The sequence below is a fragment of the Excalfactoria chinensis genome, chromosome 16 (genome assembly GCF_039878825.1).
Source record: "Excalfactoria chinensis isolate bCotChi1 chromosome 16, bCotChi1.hap2, whole genome shotgun sequence".
In the NCBI taxonomy this organism is placed as follows: Eukaryota; Metazoa; Chordata; class Aves; order Galliformes; family Phasianidae; genus Excalfactoria; species Excalfactoria chinensis.
Genome location: NC_092840.1, coordinates 11,647,436 through 11,670,968, shown reverse-complemented (window position 1 = coordinate 11,670,968; position 23,533 = coordinate 11,647,436). Strand labels below are relative to the sequence as shown.

The 23,533-nt window shown below is 40.2% G+C and overlaps 2 protein-coding genes across 4 annotated transcripts in view; both read right to left on the bottom strand.

The window, feature by feature from the left end:
* Window positions 1–12,184, bottom strand: part of LOC140259678 (clathrin heavy chain 1-like) — a 31,698-nt gene extending 19,514 nt beyond the window's left edge. The window contains exons 1-10 of one of the 2 annotated variants that reach the window (XM_072351223.1): window positions 11,924–12,184; window positions 5,897–6,104; window positions 5,072–5,340; window positions 4,630–4,791; window positions 3,759–3,872; window positions 2,182–2,355; window positions 1,681–1,878; window positions 1,066–1,266; window positions 794–946; window positions 62–184 (exon numbers count right to left, since the gene is read on the bottom strand). In XM_072351223.1, coding sequence (XP_072207324.1) covers window positions 62–184; window positions 794–946; window positions 1,066–1,266; window positions 1,681–1,878; window positions 2,182–2,355; window positions 3,759–3,872; window positions 4,630–4,791; window positions 5,072–5,340; window positions 5,897–6,104; window positions 11,924–11,965 — 1,644 coding nt within the window. In that variant the 5' untranslated portion in view covers window positions 11,966–12,184. The remainder of the gene's footprint in view (window positions 1–61; window positions 185–793; window positions 947–1,065; window positions 1,267–1,680; window positions 1,879–2,181; window positions 2,356–3,758; window positions 3,873–4,629; window positions 4,792–5,071; window positions 5,341–5,896; window positions 6,105–11,923) is intronic. The other variant, XM_072351222.1, reaches the window with a different exon arrangement.
* Window positions 12,185–15,318: 3,134 nt separating this feature from the next.
* SNAP29 (synaptosome associated protein 29) lies at window positions 15,319–23,411 on the bottom strand. 2 transcript variants are annotated; one of them, XM_072351158.1, is made up of 5 exons: window positions 23,112–23,411; window positions 21,595–21,791; window positions 20,496–20,581; window positions 20,046–20,153; window positions 15,319–18,667 (listed from the first exon to the last, which is right to left on the bottom strand). In XM_072351158.1, exons 1-5 carry the CDS (start codon window positions 23,310–23,312, stop codon window positions 18,510–18,512), a joined length of 750 nt encoding a protein of 249 aa, XP_072207259.1. In that variant the 5' UTR covers window positions 23,313–23,411; the 3' UTR covers window positions 15,319–18,509. The 2 variants fall into 2 exon arrangements, with proteins under 2 accessions (XP_072207259.1, XP_072207261.1); XM_072351160.1 differs by having other exon boundaries at window positions 20,046–20,150; window positions 23,112–23,410.
* Between the last annotated feature and the right edge of the window lie 122 nt (window positions 23,412–23,533).

Here is a 23,533-nt window from a genome sequence, read left to right as displayed (position 1 = left end):
GATGGTACTATGCTATTACCTCTGTCTAGAAAGAGACCAGTGCTCTTGTTGTAGGCATCACCTGGTTAATGTTAGCCAGTGGCTCCTCATCCTGTACCAGCATCTGAGCGAACTGCAGGCCCTGCTCAGGACTGACTCTCATCACAGTTCTCAGCAAGAAGATCCAGTCTGGGGTATAGCCAACCTAGACATTTCAGAAACAGTCATGCATGTCTGGGAAGAATTAAATATTTTAAGCCTTCAAAATCTGTAGTGTGCCATGAGCCACAATGCAGCTTGTCACACCCATTCGCCATCTCCCAAGAATTCTCAGACAAAAGTGTTGTTTGCACATTAACACAAACTCAGTATTTGCTTATTTAGTAACTGAACTTACTCTAGGGCAATTTTCTTGTTGGCTCACAAAATTAGTAGAAACAAATCAAGAGTCTCAAGGCATTATCATACACAGTCCTAAATTTTTAAGTGCACATCACACAAACCACTTTGTAATTCTGTCAAAAAAATAAAAATAAAATAAAAAATTCCCTGCCTTAACAATTTAGGAAGAGTCATTTTTTATTATAAGCTTAAGCCAGTTCATAATTTGATAGTATACAGAATGCTGGAGGTTCTGATTTAAACTGTCATAGATCATATCATTAGACCTTAGTCACATACTATGAATCCTGCTATTTCTTAATCTTTGCTACTTATCCTGTTTTTGAGTAAGAGAAATCAAATTTGATGTAATTTGAAAATGTACATGCTAAACATAAGATAGAGTCCAGCAGCTTGTGATAAGCACCTTTACCTTTTTAGCATACAGTACTATCTTCTGGAATTGACCAGTTTCAGCAAAGCACTGAATCACTTTGTTTGGCACATTAGCACGAAGATAGACACTAAGTGCAAGGGTTGGGTCAGCTGTCTTCACCAAGTCTCCCAGCTCCTCTGAACACTCCAGCTGAAGACAAGTGATATTTTGTCAAACACAAGTATTCATATGTGTAATATGAACAAAAGAGCTATTAACACAATTCTGCTGCCTTGTAGCAGTTAAGTCAGCATCAAGATCAAGCCTACCTTGTCTTCCTTCAGCCATTTCTCCAGAAGCTGCTTGCGGCCTTGTTGCAGAACAGGTCGACAGAGCTCTAAAGACTCATACTTGTTCAGCTGTCCTTGATCAAGCAATATTCCAAAGTACTGGAGCAGGGGAGAGGCATGGCCTGGCTGAGCTGGCACACTCTGAAACTTCCTGATTGTGTCACTGGTACGTAGAATTCCCTATAAAGGCACATGATACAGAGAAGTAACATTTAATATGCGAAAGCTGAATAGCCTTAGAGGAAAAAACAACAACCACAAAAAACCAAAGCAGGTGTTAAGCTCAGCTATACACTGAAGAATTTATTCTTAATCTTTCAGGGTAGAGATTTTAATCAATCCTAAACCAAATATCTTCTAGCAAGAAGTTAGTGCCCACAGCAAAGTCAAGACTGTGTTGGAAAAGCATGGCAGATGCTCCTCGATGGTATACAGGAGAATATATTAGACAGAACAATGAAGTGAACTACAGACAACTTAGGTTAGTATTGAAGCATTTTAGCTCTTCAGTGCTGAAGTGAAAGTGACCTAAGCAAGTCAACTAAGCTAAGGCAATCCAGATGGCTCCTAACCTCTACCCTTAGAATAACTCACCTTTGGTGCAGATGCAGCTACTTTAGCAGCATCTGCATAGCTTCCTTGAGCAAACAGTGTATTAAACTTTCTGGCAAATAATTCCTCTGCACCAGCAAGATTACTACGTATAGCCATACGCAGACCCAAGTCAGGATTCTGGAGAACATTTGTAGCATAGTTCACAATGTTGTCTTCCTCAACACATACAGAAAGCACCTGAAAAGGATAAAAGGCGTATCTAAGAATTACTGTCCTTTCCCCAACTACTGTAAATAAAACAACAACTGAATATCTATTCAGCCTGTCAGTGAAGCAGAAGCATTATACAAAAAGAAAACAAGTCAGTAGTCAGTTTCTCCTTCTCAAGCAGTCTGTGCTAGGAGAGATTTAAAAATGAATAAAAATCAAGTAGTTACTCGATCCCTTCAATTATGTTTGTTGCATCAAGTCATTCATCAGGTTTACTTACATTCCATCTCAGCCTTAGAAGAGTTAAAAACAGACTGCTGGATTAGTTACCTGTCCTTTTTTGTTGACACCAATAATGCCTGAGGTAGGTTCATGAGAAGCTGTGACGAAAATAGTGTCAGCACTAATACGGTTCATGTAGATGCAAACTCCAGACTCCAAATCATACATATGAATATATCCATACTTTGTGATCAGGTAGATAACACCGTGCTTAATTCCAATCTGTGAAAAGATAATATTTAACTAGTATAGACTAACACAGTGACAGTTAAAGCAACTGCCTTTAGCCTAGTCACAAGACAGTACTGCAGTGACACGCCTTTGCACTAACACTAGGAACAAATACAGCTTCAGGCTTCTTCATTACAAATTCAGAGTGATGGATAGCTCTCCTGGCCATTCAGAGCCATACCTCTACTGAACATAGGCTGAAGGAAAATTAAGATTCACGTGCAGCAAAGGATGAGCGAGGATGAGGGATATACTTTGGGCATAACTAGTATTCAGGTCAGATATGCCAGTACAAGTTTCTTTTCAGAAATCCTGTGTGATAATCTCACTGTTTTCCAGCAAGAACCGACAAAAGCACTAGCAGAACCTAAACCAGCTGCTGAGGACTACTGTTTAGCTGTCAAGTCTCAAAGTCAAGGAGGCTTTCAAGCCAAGACTGTATTTAGACTGAAGTATTTCCACATTGGACCAAGTCCTCAGAGCCCACAAAGCCTGTCACACATACAGTTTGCATTGTTTACCTCAGTTTGTTAAGACTTCTCTTGGTTTATTCACAAAGCTGGTCTAAGATTGGACAGCAGTTGTATGCGCCAAGATGGTTTGTTTTTCATATGCTAAGCAAAGTTTGGTCTGTTGAAGTAACCAGTCATGTTCTTTTCCTAAAAAATTCCCCATTAATATCCTAAGGTATCTTTTTTTTGTGTTGCTACTACAGGAGGTAGACTAATATAGGGCTCTCCATTCCATTTGTCTTATGACATTTACTGTAGATGAAATGCCACTTTCACAATCAGTTACCTCAGGCATTGTAATACTCACATCTAAAACCCTGACCCTCAGTAGACAGTTCAATAGCCTTGAAAAAAAACAAAAACAACAACAATAACAACAACAACAACAACAAAAAACCAGAATTATTCTGCTATCAACGAGTGTTATCAGATTAGTCAAGAACTCACGAGTACTACTATTCTGACAAACTGCTTTCAATACTTGGTATCTAGTTGCTTTCAAACTGCTGTTATTAAGACAGAGCAGAAGCTTGTCAAACTTTTTACCTGTTCAAGAGAGATTCAACCAATGTCAGAGACATCCTACCAGAAGGCAAACAGGTGGGTTTTTTTGTAGCTTTTTTTTGTCTTTTTTTTTTTTTTTTAACGCAACCAAAGATCACATATTCAGATAAATATAGTCTATGTATTTGTGTGAGAGTTACTGTTTTAGCGTCTAGTAAGCCTCCCATAAATTCATGAACACCATTTCCAAAGCTAGAAAGAACAACAGCAAAGCAACTGTAGAAAATGTGGTTTGGTGGTTGTTTTTTTTTTAAAATTACAGATGCCTGCTACTTGCCAGACTATTACACCAATTTGATTCTTTGGTCAAGCATTTACCTGCATTGCCACAGGAAAGTCTGTCTGTGCCTCGGGTGGGAAAAACACATCAACAGCCTTCTTAACAAATGGCTGATTCCCAGTAGATGGTTGACCCACTTCAATTACGTGAAGCTAAGAAGAAAAAGACTATGTGTCAAGATTGCTGGCAAGTCCAGTCACATGAAAGAGGTTTCAATCTTCAGATAAGCTCATGAAGTCATCTGTCACACTTGGCTGCTAAATATCTGTCCAGTCCTGAAGAAATACACGGGGGAACTGTGCTCCAGATTTTTATGAGAGGAAAAAGAATAAGTTCTCCAAAACTTAATAATGCGAATACCAGGAAAAGCTAAATAATATGTTTCTATAAAAGCATACTGTATATTCCTATTTCAAGACACTCAACCTGTTCCAGGTGTTTTGAGTGAGATTTGCCAATTTATCAACAATTTGTATAATACAAGAATAGAAAGAATAAAAAAATTGTAACGTGACCTCTGCCCTACACAGACTGCTAACAAATGTTGTAGGATATTGAACAGTTGTTGAACCTACCAGTCAGACGCAAACCTACGCACGGTGCTAAGGCTTATCTAGTATCTTCTATACTAGATTCTAGACACAAAAGGCTGCTTGATGACTTGATTTCATTACACAAAACATAATGTGAGCATAACTTGATGCTTGAAAACCTTGATCTCAGCTCTTATTACATCTATGTTTGATTCTATTCCACTTAAATAAAGCATATGCATACCAACTGAATAAATTACGTATACAGTTCATATATACGTATACTGTTCTATGTCAGCTGAACAATGCAATTGCTGTAGTTCTACTAGTAATGAGTTACGCTATACCAAAACAAGAAAATGGTTGTAAACATTACCTTGCCTCCTGCAGGACTCCTCACAGCAAAACAAAAGAGGGTGGAAGGTTTGGCATTTCCCTCTATTTTGAACTCTGCAAAAGCTGCTGCATGGCCCTCTATAGGTTGGGAGACTTTCCTATCAACAGAGTACAGCTGCATTGCACCAACCACACGATTTTGCTGGAGGAAAAAGGAAAAAAGTCAGCTTTCAGAGGATAACATTTCAAATATTTATAGAACAAGACCTTAGGGACAGTTAACTAAAAAGAGACAACTGCCTCTCATCCCCTCCTCCAATGTTTTAATCATGTTAAAGGACAGGTTATTCTTCAAAACAGGTATTTTTGAAGCTTTGAAGTACAGAAACTAAAGTTAAGAAATTATAGCAGCTATAAGTGAAGAAAAGCAGAACAAAGTTATCACACTGCAAAATTGCTCAGGATAATTCCAGGTATCTTACCTGTGCTGAAATTCCTATCAGCAACAGCCATTTTTGATGCTCATCAGTTCTATAATTGATGATTTGACAGCCTGCAAGACTAGCATGCCTGTCAAACATCTTTTGGGGCTGAGATTCTCCCTCCATGCTCCAGTGGTAGACTGCTGTCTCTGTCACCAAGGCAACTGTATTCACAGATATCCATTTCCAGAATATCACCTCCTCTGCCATGGTATGGGCTTTCATTTTGCTTTTCATCTCAATGTTAAAGATCTGAAGTGTTTTCCCAGCTGGTATGACAAAACCCAAGAAACGTCATTGATCAATTACTGTAATAGCCACCCTGTAGCTTGCCTACTTACAATTCTGCTTAGACTGGTATTCTGGTGAACGTAAAGGCAGGGTTGGTGCCACATCACACCCAAGTGTCCTTCGATTCTTGACTTGTACAAAAACAGAAACCCTTCCCAACCCCTAACTTCCTCCAGCCCCGAAGCAGAGTCTTTACAGACACTTACGTGGCATTCCAACCAACAACTGGCAAGCAAAGACATTCTCACTAACTACAAGGTGTAGTTAAAAAACTATCTAAGCATACTACTTGAGGAAAATCTGATTTGTGTAGCAGCACTGAGATATCAAATTATAGCTGTCTGATTGATGTAATTCAGTATTAGAAGATTACTGAAATATTCACAAACAAAATATAGCATGCAAGCTCAGGCAAGACATTTCACTATACTTTCTTCATATAAATCTTACACAGCTCTTATGCTTCAGAGCATAGACAAGCAGTAATGAAGCTAAATAGTAGGTTTCACATTACAAGAATAGAGGGTTACTCACCTTTTAGTGCAATTACTTTAGAGGCTGGATTCATGATGGCACTTTCAGCAGAAATTGGACGTCTGATGGGTGTTGTTGGATCACTTATGTCAATTATTACTACTTGTGCCTGCTCTCCCACTTTCTCCCTGATGCAAATGAACTTGTCAGATTCCATTGTTAGGGTGCTGAATCCAATGTTTGCTGGGTTAATGCCCAAATTTTGGAGCTAGAAAGAGAGAATGGTGCTTTATTATCCTTATCATGAAGATTTATCTGTCTAACTTAAGTCCCTACATATAAGATCCCCTCCTGGTATCTCATCTCATCATTTCCTTCTCCCTCTAGATGGAATCAATATTGCAGTATTCTCATGACATTTAAGGGAGCACCGGTAGTTCAATTACCACAGCCTAATGCAGACTGTTACATTGATCTGAGTATATTCAGGAACTGGTAAATATCAGGTTAGTACCACTTCTCTTCACAGGTTTTACCTCAGCTTCTCTGCTCAAACATACCGTAACAAGCATACCAACGTTAGGTTGTAATGCTGAGTTCCTTCCCAAGCAATTGCCTGAAGATGCCAGAAATACCTAACCACAACATCTACAGCACTTACAGTACAATTAGAGAAGCAGACTTAAGTCCTTGATCCTCCCTCACAACCTTCAACTCCACATCATCTCTTTAGGAAAAGGAAAGCTGAGAAAGCAATAGCTAGATGAAAAACATACTTCACTCCAGGGCCTGTCTTTCATTGCAGAGACCTCACCATGTCTACCTTGGCAAAGCTAGAATACCATGTTCTAGCTTCATAGTACTGAGAGGACTAAAAACCAAGATGTAAGCCAGCTCTTATTTTCATCTGGAGACAAACCGCGTGATTAGCAATGCCTTCTTTACATCTGTCTTTAAAAGCCAGACCAGTTATCCTCAGGGTACCCTACCCTCCTGACCTGGAAGACTCAGATGGGGAGCAGAATAAAACCCTCTTGATTCAGGTGGAAACTGCTAGAGACCCACTGCTCCACCTGGGCTGAAACAAGTCCATGAGGTGAGATGGGATCCACCTGAGGGTGCTGAAGGAGCTGGAAGAGGTGATAGCCAAGCCACCAACCCTGGAGGTGTTCAAGAAACATTTAGATGTTGTACTGAGGGACACGGTTGATAGGTGGATGATTGGAGTGGATGATTCTGGTGGTCTTTTCCAGCCTTGGCAATTCTGTGACTAGCAGGTTCAGGCATTCCCACTTCAGTTTAGAATAACTCAGATGCCTCTTCCTTTCCTTTGAGACTGGTCTAGCACCAGCTACTTCCCTTGAAGCACAGAATAACCTCCAAGTGCATTGGAATTACAGTCCTAGCTTGTGTTTATACAACATTTATGCTACTTCTGACTCTTTTTACCAGCTAACAGCTACCATGACTTGTTAAAATATACCTTTCTGTTACATCAACCTAAATATGATATGCTACCATAGTGATATTTGCTGATTCAAGTTTCAGATAAACCTCTAGACATAGTCAAAACAAAGCTGTCATGAGACAATAGGAACTCCTAAGTTACAGTCATACCAAATTTACCTTTTTTGTTTATGTTTTTGCGTGTTTTGTTTGCTGCTGTTGTTATTTTGTAGGTGTTTTTGGTTTTTTTTTTTGTTTAGTTTTAAATCGCAGCTGCTTCTGCTATCCAACCTCTTCCTTCTTCTCCCATGGTCTCAAAGAAACCAGCACTAAAGTTCCCAGGTTATCTCATAGCTTTCGTAGGAATGCAGTGCAACTGTTTGCACAAATAGTACAGTTCAGCACTATTTTCAGTGGCCTAATTTTATAAATAGACTTGTTCATCCAGCTTCTCTGAACTTAATTCTTCTATTGCAAACTAAGAAAAAACATATTACAATAACCACTTATTCCATCTTTCCTTGCCCAAAAAGTCACATCACTTAGACAAACAGAACAAGCAGGGATTTCAGCACAGACCCCTCCTCCCCATTCATGGTCAAATCAAACATCGCTTGAGTTCAGGCACATGACAAAGTATCTATTCTTAAGGCAACTTCAAGTCATTCTGTATCACTGAGTAGATGCCTAGATTTCCCACTTTCATCCTTCTGTGTTAACTTTGTTTCCACCCATTTCCAGTGTCAGTTAGCAAGGAGAGGCAGTAGCGAAGGTGGTTCAGCTTTTCAGCTGGTCTGCGATATCTCAGATTTAGCTGTGCCTCATGCGGCAACTTCGTATGGTTGTAAACTACATGCAACAGTAACTGTGACAAACCCAAGGAGCTGCATCCAAGAAAAAACTCAGGAATCATTTTCTCTTCAGCTTTCTGAAGAAGAGATATTCAGCTTAGTAGTTGCTAATCTTGACATACACAAGCTCCAGTAATGCGATACAAGCTAAATGTATGCATGTGTAAGAAGATATCTGGAGGTGGAACGAACATGTCAGCACAATAATCAAGACCCATTCAGCTGTCTCCTCAGTTTACAGGTACATACTCCTATACAAGCTACTAAACAGAAGTAGGTGCCATTCATGCCAAAAGGTTATCAAAGTTTAGACACTAAAATATCAGAAGCAACTTGTGACTAGAGCCTCAAGAACTATCCAGGGAGCATGTAGCTATTACAGGTTTCTGTATCAGTAAGGGAAAATGTTTCCACATTATGAAGATTCAAGTAATACAGAAACTTTGTTACCCAATAAACACATAAATTGTAGACAAGTCATCTATGACCCTGAACAAGGAGGATAAGCGATAGTCCCTGAGATTCAGTGTTCTTGGTTATATGCTCTAGACTTGAAAACATCCTCTCATTGAAAAGTACATATTCATACTTCAGTGTTAGGCACGATCTCAGTTCATCTACCAAAATATAACCTATGACGAAAGACTGATAAAGTGAAGTGTCACAAGTGATTTAACCATAGGACAACCAAGCTTTTAATTTAATTAACCCTAACTCAGAGCACCGAAGTAGAAGCACAGCCTCTCCAATGACTCTTCTCAGACACTGTGCTCCAGCTTGTCACAGTCTTCATAACAGCCACTTGACACTCGCTCTGTACAGGGAGAATCTTGAGGTGTTAGTCTAGCTCAAGTTCAGCTTTAAACCCAAGCTTAACCTCTTCAAAATCTGGTCCCTACTGAAGAACCAAAATACTTAAGATATATTTACTAAGGAATAAGTTTTTGCCTCAAATTCTGGCATAACTTCCAGTTCTAACTGCTATAATATCTACAGAAAGTTCCAGAAACTAACTATACATGTTGTGTGACTATTGCTGCCTCTTACTAGGCTAGTCAGTAAACTTCTTAAGGCAAAAATATTAGTACTTCCTAAAGGATGGTCATGTAAGTAATGCCTCAGTTAGTAAAAAACAGCTTCCTATTTTAGCAATTTGAAAGCACTGCAGATTTACTTCCATCAGCACAACAGTAAGCACCCTTATCAGAGGGCACGTACTCCATGGAAGCAGTTCAACAAGCATGTTCATTATGACTACACATAAGAACAGGAACAGATACCCTTTACAATCATAAGAAAGGAATATTCAGCCAGCATTGCTTCTTCACTATCATGCTGAATGACTCAAATAACACATATCTAATATATCTACAGGCTAGATTAGATCACTGCCCACCAAACATAATTTTAAGAATGTTAAGATACTGATAACTCCTGTAATGATAAAAAATTACCCAGGGATATATTATTTAAATGCCACAGGTAGGATGGAATCTGACTATTCATCTGAAATTCAATAATCTTTTCCCATTCCAGTTTACTGATGCTTTTATATGAGAATTTTACTAAACAATGATCTTTCTAGTGCAACTCTCTTTCTGCAGAAAAACAGTGATCTAGACCGAGCCAGCAAAGACCAACTCAAACACTGATACAAAGTCTTCAAACTCAGCCCCTTTCTCTCTCAGTAAGTTCTTAAGACTAACTTACTGTCTGCTTAGTACTATATAAGAAAAACTTGGGACATATCATCAGTTAAATGCTGGAGCTCACATAGCTTGATGAATTCAAAATCTCTCTGGGGTTCAGAAAATATCCCACTTCAGCTTAGCACCACACAGCTCTAGTGGAAACACTTTCCAGAGGTTTCAATCAACAGTCATTTCAATCCCACTACAAAAGAGTAAAGCTTGGACAGAGGCTACAGGTATCTGAATATTAAGCACTACCTACTAGCAGCTCTGTAAGAACATATCAACATATCATTTAAATCATAACACAAACTAAGAACATCGTAGCGATTTCTTAAAGCATTTATGTAGCTTGTGTGGCTATATAAAGCTAAAACAACATGCCCAACTGTATATAGCTGTTGGACAACATGTCTCCACACTGTCAGCCCTCCTGCTGTTGCTCCCATCTTGACAGGCACAGGACATCAAGGAAGCACACATCAGCTGAAGCATGCAAGACCACAGGACCACAGGGTTTAGTTACAGCTGCAATTACACTTTTGTCTTAAAAAAGAGCCACTCCTTATACAAACATGTTCCTCTGTGCCAATGATGACACAATTAGATGATCCATTCAAAGATTCTCCCTACCATGCACAGGGTACTTCCCAATTTGCTCCCACAGAACAATCCAGTTCCACACAGTGGCATGGTCCTAAGGTTTCCCATGCTCCCCTGTGCAGTCTCCCTCCAGCACAGGCTCAGTCCTCCCAGTAATATCAAAACATTTAGGAGCAAAAGCAGGTGGTGGCAAAAAATAGCATCTGACTTCAGTAGGGCTCCCTGGGGAAGCTACTAGCCCCTGACTCAAACCAGAAGTGCTCTAATATTCACACGGACAGTGCTGCAAGACAAAACTAGTCCTCAAAAACAGCTGTGTAATTTGCAAAGCAAGACACTGTACCTATAACATTAAGCATAACTTCCACTCACTGTCACTGCACAGCCAAAAACAACCATCAGGATCAGTGACATCTGCTAGCTTTAAGTTGTGAGAACCAAATGTTTCTTCCTAAGGCGAGACTGACATAAAAAATGTCCCAATCCCCAATTTCTTACTCAGACAGCTGCCCTGTAGCTGCCATGAATTAATTGTATTACAGCAATCACTGCTATCCTGTAGAGTTAAGGGGAGAGGAGGAGTAATTCTTCACCATATCAAACTCTCAACCTCCTGAGAGGAGGCAGGTGCGTGCTCCCACTGGCACAGAGCAGATACTTCTGGAACCTGCTTGCCCAGTCATTTTGTTCTCCTCCCAGAATGACCAGGGCAGTTCTCACAGTCACCCAAAAACCCTCCCCAAGAAGGAGCTAGAGCAGGCAATGGCTATTTCCTGAGCTGCAAGGCCTGCAACAGAACCAAGTCTCCTAGATGATGGGGCCACAGTTCATACTTTGAGATGGAAGACTGCTTTGACAGAAGGAGGCTGTGCAGAGAAGGCAGGATGACTTGCCAACTCTACTTCCTGTTCCCTCATTCATTTAGCAGATTCCTTTAATTCCTGCCTTACACTGCATGCTTGCAGGCTACTGTTCCCCCACTCCTTTTCCAACCCTTCCTTAGCACCAGATTATGAAGGAACAGAGAAACCGGTTTGGCTGCACGGCATCCATTAGTGACAGACCTCTTCCAGCACCGATGGCTACTCATAGACCATCAGGAACAGAACTGTGTCATTTTGAGGAAGGGCTCTTTCCCTTTTCCATATCGTTATGTCTGGAAGGGAGGCAGAGGCCCCCGAGGAACCCGACCCCCAGCCTGCAGCCACAGGGCTTCCCGAAATCCAGAGGCTGACGGTTGCTGTGGAGAAGAGTAAAGGCCCGCAAACCCCGAGAGACGACTCAGAAGCAGAGGGAGCCGTTCACCCCTCCCGGAGCGGCCCCGAGTGACTCTGCACAAACAGCGCCCGGCGGTGGACGGGGGCGCTGCGCTCCGCAGCCCCGCACCACACAGCTCCCCCCACCCCAGACTAGGCCACGGCCGCCCCTCTCCGAGGCGCATGGAGGGACAGAAGGGAACAGCCCCTTCCCCGTGTTCCCTCTTCCCTTGAGCTCACCTGGAAATGCTCCTGAAAGCGAATGGGCAGGATCTGAGCCATGGCTGGAGGAGAGCTCCTCGGGGGCGGGGAGGGGCGCGAGGGGCAAGAGATGGAAGTAAAGCGGATGAGAAGGCACCGCTGCACCCCACACACAGCACGGAGAAGGGGTGGCGGGGAAGAGATGGAAACGAGGAACGACGCAAGCGCACTACCCGCACAGAGAAGGCGCCCCGCCGCCCTTGTCTGCCTCGCGGGGCCGCTCACTCCGACGGTGGGATCACTCCGCTCCTCTCAAGCTCTGCCAGGGTCTTCTCAAATAGTCCCGTTCCGCCGCGTCTCCTCTCCCGCTCCTCTCTCTCTCTCTCCCTCGCCTCTCGCCTGCCCGTCAGCCCACCACGTCCTTTCCATCCCCATGGCTCCCTCTGAGCAGCGGGGAAACAGCTGCTAGGACTGGGGGGTCCTCCGTTCTGGATTGTCAAAGTGCAATATTCTTCCGCAGCGCCCCGTGACTCAGCCCCCTCCCCGGCTCCGTACGGCGGAAACGGGCGGGGGTCTGTCCCGTTCACTCCTCACTCCGCCACTCTATTCGCGGCAGGGGCCGGTAACGGCGCTGCTCTGCGGTCAGCGCTATCCGCCGCCGCTGACGAGGAGGGCGAGGAGCTGCCAGGAGCTGAAGGGTGGCTGTCGGGTGTGTTGTGGAGCCCCCGCCGCTGAGCTTTGAAGTGGAAACACAGATCTTTCCACGATATGACATCGCGAACTGGAAATCTGTGGAGTAACTGAGGATTGAGAGTCCGTCGCAAGCCGTAAATCAGAGCTTTCTGATATTTAAAACCTTGATCCCCATTGGAGACCTCTCAAGTGGGGGGCACCCCACGCAGCCTAAGGGGGAATCTAGAGGGCTGCAGGTGCTGGGAAAGCCCTGAGCAGATGGCACGGGGACACAGGTCCCGCTGGAGGAAGAATTAGGAAATACTCAGAAGAAGTGGTAGTATGTTGGAACAGGCTGCCTTGGGAGGCATCAGAGTCACCATCCCTGCGGGGTGATGTTTGTACATCACTTGCTGGGTTTCTTAGCTGCTTTTCTGCTTAGACATCACTCAAAGAGGAAAGGAACATCCTGTCATCATCACTCAAGAGGATCAGTGGGCAAAAATACAAACAGATTGGCCAATCCAAACAGAAGACAATGGTGAAAACAGGGTAATAAAGACTGTCCTTGTGAGTGTTGTATGCAGTAAATTTGAACTGATGTTACTGGGGAGCCTGCTGGAAGCCAAACACAGACTGCATTACCATCCTTCTATGTTATCTCACACAAGGTAATTTCTGAAGGCAAACACATTCAATCATACTACCCATCAATCCCTGTATAGCAGATGGATATTTCATAGATGCAAACAAATTCTAGCGTTAGACACATATTCTAAGAGAAATCTAAGGCTCAAATCCCAGGGTAAGCAAGCCAGATTTTAGTGCTCACATTATTTGAACTCAATTCAATATTAGCTGTGAAGGCTATGAGACACACTGAAGCCAAGCAAAAGTTTTTTCCAGGCAATAGAAAATCTAGCAGCTTTTAAGAGTACTGTCATGCAGGCAGAACTCACCATTGGCAAATGATTGTTAATCATTAAAAGAATGAATAGATTTACTATCAATACACAGGAAAATGAAAGATCATCTAGAATTAAGATGCCAAGGAGGACAGCAATGAGGACAGCTGAAAACTTTCACCATCACAAAATTTGGGACCATACAGGACCCCTTTAAGTTTTCAAGATGGTACAGTTATTTTTGTCCTACTCCTACCCTACTTGTCTTCTTCCTGCATACAGTTTATTGTATTCTTGATAACACCAGGAACTATGGCAAGATTACTCCTCAGGTAACATCTTGGACTATTTCCTCTTTGCAAGTAAAGATTTTACATAAACGAATGCTTATCTGCATTCCACTTTCACTATCTAAGAAAATCTACTCAAGAGTTAAGTAATGTCTTCTTTTTATGCTCAGGAAACAAAACCCACCAGCTCCAAACTAATTTCCATTTTTACTCAAAATTTACAGAATAGATTGAGGAATTTAATGGATTTTACTACAGGAAGGAAATATCTGAAGTTGTAATTAAAAAAAAAAAAAAAAAAAAAAAAAAAAAGGAAGGGGGGGGGGAAAATGCAAAATCTCTCCATTAATAATAAGCATCTTTATTAACCAGCTTACCACTTCTTTAATTCAATCTTCTAAATTACAGTCCATTTTAACATTTAAATAAAAGAAAAAGCAAATGATATACTTGGGTGGCATAGAGGTAAAGTCCTGTATATCTATCTATATCTATATACATAGATATATATATCTATCTATATAGATATATATATCTAACAAGCTCAATATATTTCACAGTTAAACCCAATACACCTCCTCCATATAACATTATGCTTCTAAAAATGCCTATAAAGGTTTATCTTTTCAGAATGCAGTGGCTATATTTTCTATTTAGTCATTTAACAAACACCATCACTTCACAAAAGCTATTAGGCAGCAAAATATTTCAGATAATTTCCACATATCAGAAATCAAACCAACAACGAAAAACACCACCAACAACTGTAAAACCTTCTTTCGGGAAAGACCGGATTCACATAGAGAGCATTTATATATAACCCAAGTAAAGGCAGTAGTTTCTCTTTGAAATGTTGGATGGCACACTTGCTACACCCCAATAGGGCACAGTACAGTGTCTGAGTGATTTCAGTAAGACATGAGTTCAGACACAGTAACACATCTTCGTAGTATGGACTAAAATTCAGCTATGCATAATTTGTTACATTCAAGCAACTTCAAATGATACACACAGAGGAAACTAGTAAACGTATCTGACTATTCCCCCCCACCCCCATTTTTTTCCTCCTTCTTGTTTTTAGTGTATAGCCTATTACACATATGTTAGAAAGTGTATGCTAGTTCCCAGCGTTTAACTCCTCAAAATTTATTAGCAAACTTTCTGAGAAACAATACGTATTCTTTTACAAAGAAGACTGAAATTAATATTTTCCTCTCTTACTCTGACCTTAGTATTAGGCTTTCTACTTAAGCCAATAGGAATAATACTAATTAGAGCTATTTTGCTGCAAGAACATCAATTTCTTATGCCAACACAAACATATAGGCAAAACAATTTAAGTTATCAAGTTAGCACTTGAGTCTGCTGAAGGTCCTATACTTTATATAAAGTAAATTTTTCAACAGTACCCAAAAAGAAATAAAATTGTACTTCATCACAGAAGAGAGTATGGAAAGTTACAGAAAGTCCTTCATTACATATATATATAAAATGACATTTCCTGGAAATACAAAGATTGTAGTGCTTTTTTTTTTTTTTTTTTTTTTTTTTTTTTTTTTTTCCTGCCTCAGAATTTCCACCTTCCTGCAGGAGAAAAAGTTACTCTAACAAGGAAAAAAAAATCATGCTTACAAAATACTGTTGTTTTTTCATGTAAATCAGCAGAAAACATAAAACATGAAAGTTGAGAAAGGTAATTCAGTTTGTAGCAAATATTCATCATTCTCATAAACACTTTTCTTCCCCTAAGAAAGGAAACTCAACACATGAAATAATCCTTTTTAAAAAGGCTACTAAGCAAAACAGAACAAAAAAGCTTAAGTAACAAGAAAAGAACAACATGTAGCAGAAATGCTAAGTCATAGCTTGAAGCAGTGATAGAACACCTGATGGAAGTCAGAGCCATCCTAGAGCAGCTCAGGTAGATACAATGTACCTGAGTGACCTGAAGAGTTAGAGCCAGGATCTACCCATTCCCAGACCTAATTTAAAGGTTGGCAGTAGAGGTAAGGGTATTTTGCTGCAGATCTTTTCCTTCCTGAGGCCTTCAGAAGGTAAGCAGCTGTTCCTTCCCTCCCCCCCCTTCCCTTTTTCTGCTGCTGTGTTGAGGCTTGTTCTCATTTACTAAAGCCAAAGACTTTGTCACCCTGCTATTGTTGCTGTGCTTTCCCCATCACATTATAGCATTACATGTTGCTGAGATAGCAAATTAAATTGTTAGACACAAGACGTCAGACTTACGTATAACCTCCATATGTTGGAGATCTTAGTCTGCTCGGATTATCAAAGCAAAAATAGGGATTTAAAAAATTTGCTTTTACTCCCCTTCTTTGCCTGTGTTTTCAAGGCCATCAGGGTCATTCAGGATGCACAAAATGTTTAGCAATGCTGATACAACTAAACTCTTGAGTTCATTCTCTGAATAAACTTAGACTAAAAAACAGAATTGCTGACTTCAAAAGACAACATACTGTTAAGACATCATTCAATTTTAGCTGGGAATCAAGCTCTGCATTTATTTCATGTAACAAAACCAGATCTAGCTACATTTTTTCTCCACTAACCCAAACTTAGTGGGGAAAAAAATCTACATCCAAGTTACTGAAGTCTGACTTTAGAATAAACTTAATTTTCAAATATTTGCATATAAATGAGGGCAGATTTCAACCTACAGTGAGTTATTTTACTGTGGTGGTTGGTTGTTGTTGAATATCCTATGCTCTTGACAGATCTTACAAATCCTTTTAAAGATGCAAATGTTTCTGTTAATCAGCACTGGGATAAGTAAAAACACCATTCCTTATACCCTATTAACAAAATGGGTGAGTCAAATATATAATCAATATAAATACAATCACAGTTGCAATATTCCTTCATTGAGGTGCTCAACAGATTTTCATAACTAATGACTAGTACAATAAATAAATCTCTAAACCTTCTCAAGGCATCAGATCATATAATTCATGACTACTTTGATAGTTAAAGAAAATTAATTATGACATTGAGCAAAAAGGCAGATGACAACATCAACATTCTTTCAAGACTTCATATTAGTATAAATGATACCTTAAAGCAAAAGCAAACAATGCTTTCCATGATCAAGAGCTCACGCAGTTTTAAGTTTCTGCAAGTGCATCTTTTTTAGGGACTAAATCAGTGATAGTAACAAGGTTAGGAGAAACAGAAGCTCACCTTCAATCTAATTCACAACTCTACCATGTACTTTTCATAACACTATGCCTTAGAAGTGAGTTGTTTTGGCTTTTTTTTGTGATCCATCTGTCTTTACAGTTGAATTCTCTAGAGACATAGTAAGTCAAGAAAGAGTCAAGTTTTCTTAGGTCTCTTTAGCCTATTGGGTGAACTTTGTAGCAAGACAATGTAGCGAATTCCTTTAAAAAAGAATTTAAAAAAAAAAAAAGTATGAACGTGATACTCATGAAAAATACAAGCTTGGTGGTTCTAAACACCTTACTTATCTTAATCTGGAAAATAATGTTGAACCAGCACAAGGTGACTCTCTTCTTGGCCTTCCACTGTCAGTTGCAATAGCAAGTATTGCAATACTGACACAGGTTTTCTGCAAACTGAAATTACTTGTTTCCAAAAGAAACATCTAGTTCTCATTGTTGATGTCTTCAGGTTGGAGTGGAACTATAATTACTCTACTCTGTGGGAACTTTTTATACCTGCTAGAGCCAATGTAGGAGTATGTGCATCATAGTTGAGCTTCTTAAAAGCAGACAAGGTGTATTCAAGGAGAACACATCTGCTCACTCCCTAATCACCTCTGTCTGAAACAAATATTAGATTAGGGAATGACTTCCTACCACCCATTTGCACAGCATCAGACCAACTCTCCATTTCTAAAATGGAAACTAACCACCTACAGAACTAAGTTCAGAAAGGGCAGAAAATGAGAGCAGACGGTGACAAATTCTATACAAGAATCTTAGGAAGTACACATACATAAATTGTGACTTTGTTACCCAAACTTTTCTGGTACTTGCCAATCAACATTTCTTGCAAACCATAACATACCCTTACCGAACTTTACTGAAAATAGCATAAAGCTGATAATATCCAGCGATCCAGTCATAAATACCACTGCTTATCAGAAAACTATCTTGGGAACAGGAACAAGCACATAATTTTATCATTCTTGCATTACACTCTTGACAGTTAATCTCTTACACCTTTCATAGAACAGTTAGCTCCTTAAACCCCAAAAATGCCAGAAGACAGTCACTTCAGAATTATTTGTACAGCTGGAAATTGGCATTTTTTCAGCATATTAAATAACTGCAGATAAACAGAATTTGCAATGCTTGATCTGAACCAAGGAATACATTCTGTTCTTCCCACCCCTCTTGGAACTAAAAAGGCAAAATATAATTAATTTTCTCATCATGGCTTTCAGGCCAGAGATACTGAAGCTTCGTAGTCTGAATTCTTCCATGCACGCAATGCACAGTAATACAAAAAAAATTAACAGAGAGCTGAGAAATTTTACTTGAAATGCACTTTTCCCTTGTACATTAGAAAGGTACTTAATGTATTATGCAACACTTCTAATGGCAACAAAAATCAGTAGCCTAACATGGAGAAAAAAAAAAAAAAAAAAAAAAAAGAAAGAAATACATAACATCCAAGTTTTTTTTTTTTTTTTTTTTTTTTTTTTTTTTTTTTTTTTTTTAAAGAGATCTCTTGAGAAGACAACTGAGAAGAACTAATGCTGGACAAAAATCTGTAACATCTTTAAAGTTGTCGGATTTTTTTATCAGTGCTTTTAATACCGATGTCCAGAATCTCTACTTTTTTGGTTAGCCGATCCAGCATATCATCTTGCTCCTCTATTTCTGTCTGCAGACCAAGAGCTAGACTTTTCAGACGACTCAGCCCTGAAGACATCTCATCTGTCAAAGGAGAGATGGACCATAAGGACTCAAAGCAGAAGAAAGCATATTTTTTTAAATGGATACAAACAGGGTTTCCTCTCTCCCAAAACCTTAAGCTAGAAAATATTAGTTACAACTGCTTAAGTCCAAGTATTCTCTAATAACGCAAGAAGCAAAATTTAAACACTGCTTCTGCATTACAATCAGAAAGTAATCATATCTTTATTTCCGTTACAAGTTAAATGCTTAAAATGAAATTCAATCTTTATGATGAGGCACCTTCTAATGTAGTTTTCTCTTTTTAAAAGATCATGTTGAAAACTGGACTGCATCTTTTCTTGGCTCAATATTAACTATAAGCTATTTTTTTCCTAACTGATCTGCACGCAGAGATAGTCTAAATACACTGAAGATTTAAGCAGTTAATCTTTTAACACAGATGAGAAAATTTAATTTCCTGAATTTATTTGACTACAAGAAAATTACACTATTGTGTTTCCGACTGGTACAGATGCTTCTGAACCTTGTAAGTTTCAAGCAATTTGGGAGTAGAACAAATGTGCTTCCACTAACTCTTATGTTTGATTATTTCTCTTTGATTTACTCCTTTCTGATTTCCTTCCAGTCTCCTCTTTCTAGGTCTGCTAAATAGTGACACATGTAAGCAAAGTGGCACTTAGTGTATATACACTACAGTAAAAAGAAGAGAAAGCCTGCTGAATGTTTTTGGAAGTAATGAGGAAAAAAAAAAAAAAAGCAGCAAATTCACAAATTAATTATTTAGAACCTTCCAATTGTTCTATTTTCTGCAAAACGTTTATTTCAGAAGTTGCACACAGTTTTAAGTTCTCTTGGCCCAAATCAATGTACAGTTTAACACATCTGTGATACAGCTGTCAGTCTCATAAGTTCAACGTATCTTTGAAGATAACTGGTAAATTTTTCATAATGAGGTACTAAGTACCATACTACGCTAATCCAGAGGTCAAGTAGAATCATTACTGTTTTAAATACTACTAGTATCTTAATAAGGCTGTTTTGTTTTTCTCATTCTATCCTAATGATATTTAAGTCACGGGATGATTCAAAGAAATATTAACATATCCTGGGATACATCAGCAGCATTTCCTCATTCAAAGACCAGACATTTGCTTGCACATTCACATTTAGTAAGACTGCTTTTGGCCTAAGAGGACTCATGCTTTTGGTGTAGATGATTTGGAAAGACAATCTTCAAGCATTTTTGTGTTGTTGTTTTTTTTTAATATTTTTAAAGCTCATATGAATTATACAAAAAAACTTCTTGTGAATATATTACTTAAACATTTTCTCTGGGTTGAGAACAAAAAAACCTGAAAATTGTACTATGTCAAACAACTTCAATTTTCTCACTTACCTAAGTTGTTATCAATTTTTTTGTGGTAAGCTTGCAGACATTGATTCTTTGGATAGGCATCCTGTTGCACTGGAGAAGTTGAATCTACGTTGCTGAAATCACTATCTGCTAAGAATACAAAATAAAGTATATAATAAAGAATCATCATGTTTTAGAAAGCTATCAAAACTTAATTTGAATATAGATGTCATGTACATCTAGCATTCCCTCGGGTAAAGCCACTAACGAGTCACTTCTGCCCTCTGTTGGACAGGCTCCTAATGTTACATGGAACAATGGAGATCAATGTTATCAGAAAGCATTTCTTAGAGAACTACAAATGGGGAATGCTAGGATACCAGTCTCCAGAAGTTAGGCAGCAACACAAGTCAGCAGTTGGTCCTACCTTCACCACTGAGCAAGTTCCCTCCACTCTGATGACAGGCATTCAGTATAATAAAATAAACAAACCTGAATTATTTAGGCGCCTTAAATTTGGATGACTTTCCTGGTATTTTGAGTCTTGTTCTTTGCTAGACATCATTGCTTCTTTTAATCTGGTAATAGAAAGAATAAAGTACTCTTATGGATCAAAGGCTTCATTCTAAATCAGTTAAGAAGCAACAGACATTAAAATTATCAAACAAAAGAGAACTTACTAGACATGATCCAACATGTCTCCTTACAAATAATTATTATCACATATTCAGCAAAAGCAGAATCAGTTGCTCTAGTGCTGAAAATAGTGCAAGCTTTGATATCAAGAACAAAACCATATCTGCAGTCTTGAAGGCAACCTGTTCCTTTCCTCTAATTGAAAATAAAAAAGGGAAGCAGGAAAAATCAATCCATGCAGCATTACCATGTTTTACATGAATTTCTCAGCTGAAGACAGAGATGTACTGTAAGACATAGTAATTCATTTCTGTTTATAACTTCTAATAAATAAAGTTGAGAAAGACGCATAGTATTTAAGTAGAAGTGTGCCAATGCTGCAAAATCATGATTTCCTAATACAATTGAATTAAGCACGATGATTCAGGGGACTCTAAAAAATAACTAACTTGTGAATAAATTCATAAAAATCTGAAGTTATTGTTACCATTACAAATATAAGGAAAAGAATATATATTTTTTTCAGAGTTAAAGGAAAAAGGGAACTAGGCACCATCTCAGGAGTTTACAGATTCAATACATTACTTTTTAATTCTGATTTTTCTGGTGACATTTCAGAGATGTTATGGGGGAAGGAAAAAAAAGCAAATGGTCTAATTGAGGAGTTCAGGAGAAAAACACATGAATGAAACTAGTGATGCTGCGAGGAAACAGAAGAAACCCTCTTTCTTAAAGTCAGATAATTGGAGAGGGATCAAAGAGCACATTGTAGACAGCCAAGACCCTGGTAACTGAATGAGAAGTGTATGACAGCACTGCGTCCCACTTCAAGGCTTACTTTAGAAGAACTGCTCTAGATCCAGATTCTCTCAGAAGATTTCTGATGACAGGTAATTCCCCTGCTTGAACCCAAGAAAACAGCATCATGCCCTGATAACATTTTCATTTTACTTACCTACTGTTGCCATAATATTCAGGCATCCCATTCTGTTCTGGCTTGTTCTCAGGTGGCTTGGCTTTAAAGTAGTTAACCAGGCCTCCAAAAACACTCTTAATGCTATTTATGTGCCTTTGACTAGTCTTCAGGTCCTGGTCCATTTTATCAACCATTAGTTCTGTACGCTTCAGTGCCTCTCCTTGACGTACAAGCTCCTAATGGATATTGACAGATAAAATGAAGCTAGTAAAGCCAAGGTAAGCTGAAACATCAAGCATTTTCAATAAATGTGCTCAAGAAAAGAGGGAAAAAAAAGAAAAAAAAAAAAAAAGCCTCTATCAACTGTGCAGGCTACTCCTAAAGGCACGCAGCCTTTTCACTCACTCCTGTTGTTCTGGGGGCATTTCAGTGAAGAGCTGGTAGTCAGGTATGGCACTGGCCAGCTACAAAAACTTCATTTTTGCACAACCAGCTTCTCGGTATGTACTACAAAAGGGATTCAGGCACTTTCCATGCTGGCCTTCTGTCAGGTTGTATTGCTTCTTGATGGAACAAATATTGCACCTAATGGACAATGTAGTGAAAATGCAAAGGTTTACAACAGGGAATAAAAACTGTGTCTAGTTCTGAAACTGAAAATTAACAAGGGAGGCTATTTTCACATTGCTAGGTTGTTCAAGATGATTTATAAACAGACTGATTAAAGAAAGCAAATAGAGCTAGAATTTTTTTCTTACTGCAGCATTGGTTTTAAGGTAATGCTAACATTGCAGGAGTTACAAATCCTGGTACGCATAGCTGTGCTATTTTGTATTTCAGTGGCATTATGTCAGATTCATTCTGACAGAAGACGTCCTCAGCTAACGCCAATGCAAAACCAAGGACTTGCGTTACCATTAACGTTACCATTACCAGAGTTACCATTAACGTTAAGCCAAGACTCAATTCTTAGTTCCTCATTTCAGCTATTAGTAACACAGAGATCACAAGGCAGAGCTCGCTGAGCTGCCACCAGCACTGCTCCTGAAGCCTCTCTGTCAGTACAACTCCCAATTACCGGATGACATCACAGCAAGGCCCTCATTAGCGACGCCCGAACACAGACTCCATTCCAAAACAAGCACGTGAGAATTAAGGAAATGATTAATAGAGGTGGAACCAAGAGCATAATCGACAACAAAGCAGCAGACTTCTTATTTCATCAGAGAGCTGCTGAAAACTAAGTATATGCACTGTTAATTAAACTCAGTAAGAAACTGACACAGCTGAGCTCTGCTCTCAGCGTACGGAGAATCGAACTGGGATTTCATGCTTTGAAAACCAGCCTTCACCAGCAGCAAACCGTGATACGAAGGGGCGTGCTGACTCTGATCTGACCGCCGAGAAGCAATGACAGCGCCCGGAGGACGGGAAAGCATCAGAATCAAAACCCACAGCGGAGCGGGGCGGCGGAAGGTCCGGGCCGGGAACAGCCCAGGCCGAGAAAAGGGGCAGTCCCGCCGCCGGGTCGCTGCCGCAAAAGGGCCCAGACCCACCTCGGAGGCGGCCACGCCAATGCGCTCGGACTCGTAGAGCAGCGAGAGGGAGCGCGCGGTGCTGTCGGCAGAGGCGACCGAGCGGCGCAGCACCTCCTGCCGCAGGTAGCGCTGCCGCTCCGCGCCGCACGCCTCAACGCCGCCCCGCGTCTCCTCTTCGTCCTCATCGAAGGGGTTGTAGCTCCTCGAGACGACCGACATGGCGAACCGCCCCCCCCGGCTCACGGAAGCTCCGCTCTTCCGCCTGCGCGCGCCGGGCGGAACTACTGCTTCCCCGGGGCGGGCCGAGCGCTCCGCTGAGGGAGGGCGGTTCGCCGGAGGGTGGGCGGGGAGTTCCGAGCGGGGCGCCGCCATCTTCTCGGCGCGATTGGTGATCCGCAATGTCGCGAGACGGCCGCTCTCGCGAGAGGGGTCGAGCGGCT

Excerpts from the sequence above, each read along its gene's own strand:
- SNAP29 (XM_072351158.1), bottom strand. The coding sequence starts at position 23,312 with ATGTCGGTCGTCTCGAGGAGCTACAACCCCTTCGATGAGGACGAAGAG. Across the intron at positions 20,582-21,594 it reads GAATATTATGGCAACAGTAG|ATTAAAAGAAGCAATGATGT; the intron begins GTAAGTAAAATG and ends TTCTATTACCAG. Across the intron at positions 20,154-20,495 it reads AAGGCGCCTAAATAATTCAG|CAGATAGTGATTTCAGCAAC; the intron begins GTTTGTTTATTT and ends TTGTATTCTTAG.